The sequence below is a fragment of the Chaetura pelagica genome, unplaced genomic scaffold (assembly GCF_000747805.2).
Source record: "Chaetura pelagica isolate M959 unplaced genomic scaffold, ChaPel_1.0 scaffold638, whole genome shotgun sequence".
Taxonomy (NCBI): Eukaryota; Metazoa; Chordata; class Aves; order Apodiformes; family Apodidae; genus Chaetura; species Chaetura pelagica.
In genome coordinates, this window is record NW_009954298.1 from 563,033 (window position 1) to 567,492 (window position 4,460).

The following is a 4,460-nucleotide window of genomic DNA, read 5'->3' on the forward strand; positions in this document are numbered from 1 at the left end:
AGGCTGCTGAGAGAACGAGCCATTTTCAAGGTAACTTGGGGCTGTGCAGGCAGCTCCTCACACAGCCCCTTCTTTGCTGCCTCTGCTGTGCCTGGAGGCTTCACCTGGGCCACCCTTTAAAAGTTGCCAGAGAATCCCTGATTGTAAGCTAAGGGGTCATGTTCTCTCTCGGATGTCTGCCCTCTGCTCCTAGTCCCATGGGGAAGGGTTGTGCTCCCTGGCCCTGTCTCTCCCTGCTGACCTGAGGCAGCTGCCTCCTGCTCCCCTGCTGATCTGTCTGATCCAGTCCTCCAAGTGGGTGAGAGGAACAGGGACACTTACCCCTAAGCTCTTCTCTGTCGAGAGCTAATGAGACTGAGCCATGCTAATCCCAGATGTTCTGGCTGCTGGAGCTTGTACCCAAGGCACTAGCCAGGCTCTCAAAGGTGAGCTGCCTGCTGGAAGGCCATCAGGAGAAGAGGAGGGAAGGAAAATTTGAAGGGAGCTTTGAGAGCAAGGTGCTGGGAGCCCTTCCTTACCCAGCTTTCTCTCTACCTGCCTCCAGGTTCACAGCGACTTCACTGCAGCAGCCACAAGAGGAGCCATGGCTGTCATTGATGGCAACGTTATGGCCATCAACCCCAGTGAGGAGACCAAGATGCAGATGTTCATCTGGAACAACATTTTCTTCAGCCTGGGCTTTGACGTCCGTGACCACTACAAAGACTTTGGGGGAGATGTTGCTGCTTATGTAGCTCCTACCAATGATCTGAACGGTGTGCGGACCTACAATGCTGTGGATGTGGAAGGGCTGTACACGCTGGGGACTGTGGTGGTGGATTACAGAGGTTACAGGGTGACAGCTCAGTCCATTATTCCTGGCATCTTGGAACGGGAGCAGGAACAGAGTGTCATCTATGGGTCAATAGACTTTGGCAAGACAGTTGTCTCACACCCCAAGTATCTGGAGCTGCTGGAGAAGACCAGCAGGCCACTAAAGATCCAGAAGCACAGAGTCCTCAATGACAAGAACGAGGAGGTGGAGCTGTGCTCCTCGGTGGAGTGCAAAGGCATTATTGGCAACGATGGGCGTCACTACATCCTGGACCTGCTCCGCACATTCCCTCCAGATCTGAACTTCCTGCCTGTTGAAGGGGAGGAGATGCCAGAGGAATGTAGGAAAATGGGGTTCCCAAAGCAGCACAGACACAAACTTTGCTGTCTCCGGCAAGAGCTTGTTGATGCCTTTGTAGAACACAGGTGAGCTGAGCTCCCCCTTCCTACACCTGCAGCCAGTAACAGTCCAGGTCAGGACCGCGCTGCGCTGTCCCAGGGACATCACAACTGAACTCCCAGAAGTGGACAGCTGGTCCCCATTGCTTGGCCCTGCTGGTGCAGTTATAGAAACTCAGTTAATGAGAGGTGAAAACAGTAGGGATTCTGACAGAGTTTCAAGGAGCCATGGAAAGAGGTGGTTTGCTTTTTAATCTCCAGATCTCTTTTTGTTGTTTTCTGTCCAAGCATTTGGAAGTTCTTTCCCTGCAGGTATCCTGTGCACCTGATGGCTAGGGAATGAGAAGGATTTATACTTCTTTTTAAGGCTCTCCAGATGCCTTGTATGCTACCTTGTTTTCCCAGAGGCTGAAGGAAGTTCCTGATGGGAACTGCTGTAGGCCTTTTTATGGTGGGATGTGTTGGCGTTGGGGCTGGCTCAGTGCAGGCGAGGAGGTGGGAGCTCTGGGAGCAAGACAGGGCAAAGCTGTGTGGTGCTGATGTCAAAATACCTACTTCCCATGTGAAGTGCTGCAGGTGCTTTGCCACCACAGATGGCCAGAGCTGCTGCCTTGCCTGCCAGGAGAACCAGCCCTCCCATTGCTGTCTGTTGAGCAACCAGTTCTGCAGCCAGGGCCTTCCTGGCCCTGTGTGCCTGCAGGCAGGCTCTGCTGTCCCTGGGAGAGCTTCCAGACCAGTAGCCTGCAGGACCATGGCTGTAGGGTGCTGCTGCTCCTCCTTGGCCAGCAGAGGCTGGACCTCTCCCTGCTGAGGTCTCCTGGCAAAGCTGCCACTGGTTTGTGTCTGACTCGTCCTGCACCTCTGGCAGCCAGAGCCTTCCTGAGCCGCCTGCCTTGCTGTGAGTGGGAAGCCATTTGTAACCACTGCAAGAGATTGGTTTCCTATCATGATGGGTAATGAAAATCCACTTCGTTTTGCTTCTTTTCACAAACTGATCTGCCCTTGGAAAAGCTCCTGGGAAGAGGGTCTACATCCTGCCTTCCCACAGGGGAAACCGTACAGTCTGTGATGCTAACATTGTGAGGTTTGTCCTTGCAGAGCAGTAGCCATCCTCTTGGAGTGTCCTGCTGTGCTGAATTCAGCTTTTCCTTTCCTATAGGTACCTGTTGTTCATGAAGCTGGCTGCACTGCAGCTGATGCAGCAGAAAGCCAACAAGCAGGAGAGCTCAGGAGCGCTGGAAAATGGCACCTCTCCGGAGAACGGCGCTGCAGACAGCGAGAAGTCTGAGTCAGAGGATGGTAAAATAGATGATAATGTGACTGGACTTGATCAGGTGAAGGAGCTCGCTGAGACCATTGCATCTGATGATGGAGCAGGTACTTCATCCTCAGCAGCAGCAGCCCAGGCTGCCTGCCTGGGCTCGGGGCTGTCATTGGCAGGAGCCAGGCTGGGAGTCAAGGTGATGGTTTGATGTCAATCAGGACCAGCACTGGCTGCTCCTCTCAATAGCAATGGTCTCTTCACACAGCAATGAACTAACTGATCATCCTGGAGGCTGGTGGGGCAGGGGAGCGAGTGTCTCTGACTGCAGGAAGCCCATCAGTCCTGCTGTAGGGGCCAGGGCCTGGCCAGCAAGTGGGCCTGGGGCAGGGCTGGGTTTGGGAATCCCAGACTTGGGATTCTGAGTATCTGTGGTTGAGTGGTGGAGAGGTCCATGGGTTTTCTGGGTCATCTTAAGTGCTCTTGTTCAGACTTTGCATTTTGCAGCTATCCTCCTTTGCAAATATCTTATAATTGATTGTTTTTATAATGGCTTTCTGCAGAATGCACCATTGTTGCTGCTTTTAGTTACAAAACTTTTAATAGCTAGGCTTGTCATTTTCTGAAATCCACATTAATTTTATTCTGTCTTTCTTCCTGCTCCAGTGGATCCCAAAAGCAGAGAAGTGATTCGAAACGCCTGCAAGGCTGTAGGCTCCATTAGTAACACCTCATTTGATATTCGGTTTAACCCAGATATCTTCTCACCAGGTATGTGTACAAAGAGCTGGGTTTAGTCCTTCAGAGCATCACTGTGTCTAGCCAGATACAGACAAAAACTGGCTGGCTTTTGGCAGGCTGGGCATGGTGCAGAATCCTCCATGAAGCACAGGGATGCAGAGGAAGTGTAATTGATTGCCCTGCTCCAGCTCCCAGTGCTGCCAGCGAGCTGTCTCCCACCACTGTGCTTGGGGGAGGTCTGCAGGTTGCTGCCAAGAATCTTCTTGCCATTCTCCAGCATCCCAGCTGCTAGACCACATGAAAAGAAGGAGAGGGAGGGGGAAAAAATTAAGTTTTCTTCTAATATAGCAGTTTACACAGAAAACAACAGATGTTGGATCCTCAGCGAAGGGCAGGGTTTGTTTTAGTAACACAATGGTAAGCAGGTCACAGCGCCCTTTCCAACACACACATCAGTTGCAGGCATTGTCAGTAGCTTTCCATGGCTGGAATCAGTGGGTTTTATTTGGAATCACAGAAGAAGCTCCCAGGGTGTTTATGGGGGTGAACACCAAGGCTGTATGCGTGCAAATTGCAAAGGAATGGCCACAGTTGAATTTAGCTTGGAATAAATGTGTCAGAAGGAGCATGTGTTTTGAAACGCCCACCCATCTTCCAAGGCTGGTGAGGATTAGTGCTTTGGCACCAGCTTTGCAGCTAGAACTTAAAACCTTATTTTAATTTTGGTGTCCAGAAGGCCCCGAGCTTTTGGCACTCAGAGTGTTTGCTGGCCCATCTGCTGAAATGGTCCCACTCCAGTCTAGCCAGCTGACCCTTGCGCTGGCAGCATGCACAGCACTGTACAATAGAGTGGGACAGATAAAGGGCAGAATTTGGGCTTTTAAAAGCTGAGTTAATGAATGAGTGGGCAGGAGATTACAGTCACTAACCAAGCAGAGCAGCTAATGCTCTTTCCATCAAAACATGGTAGAATAGATGAGTTTTTGAAGACACATCTTGAATTCCAGGGAGACAGAACCACTTTAACTGTTATCTTCTCTTACTGTATGCTTCCTGTGTTTGACTTGTTTTGTCTTTGAGTTGATGTGGTTTATGTTGTTCTCTTTTCCTCTCCAAGGTGTTCGTTTTCCCGAATCTAGCAAAGAGGAGGTGCAGGATCAGAAGCAGTTGCTGAAGGATGCTGCTGCGTTCTTGCTGTCATGTCAGATCCCAGGTTTGGTAAGGACTGGAAGTGAGCAGGCATGTC

The 4,460-nt window shown here is 51.0% G+C and overlaps 1 protein-coding gene across 1 annotated transcript in view; it reads left to right on the forward strand.

The window, feature by feature from the left end:
- Nucleotides 1–4,460, forward strand: part of CLUH (clustered mitochondria (cluA/CLU1) homolog) — a 28,529-nt gene that overhangs the window by 11,404 nt on the left and 12,665 nt on the right. Inside the window, exons 10-14 of the mRNA XM_010003803.1 lie at nucleotides 3–30; nucleotides 545–1,239; nucleotides 2,372–2,589; nucleotides 3,140–3,244; nucleotides 4,332–4,432. Of these exons, the coding sequence (XP_010002105.1) occupies nucleotides 3–30; nucleotides 545–1,239; nucleotides 2,372–2,589; nucleotides 3,140–3,244; nucleotides 4,332–4,432 (1,147 nt within the window). The remainder of the gene's footprint in view (nucleotides 1–2; nucleotides 31–544; nucleotides 1,240–2,371; nucleotides 2,590–3,139; nucleotides 3,245–4,331; nucleotides 4,433–4,460) is intronic.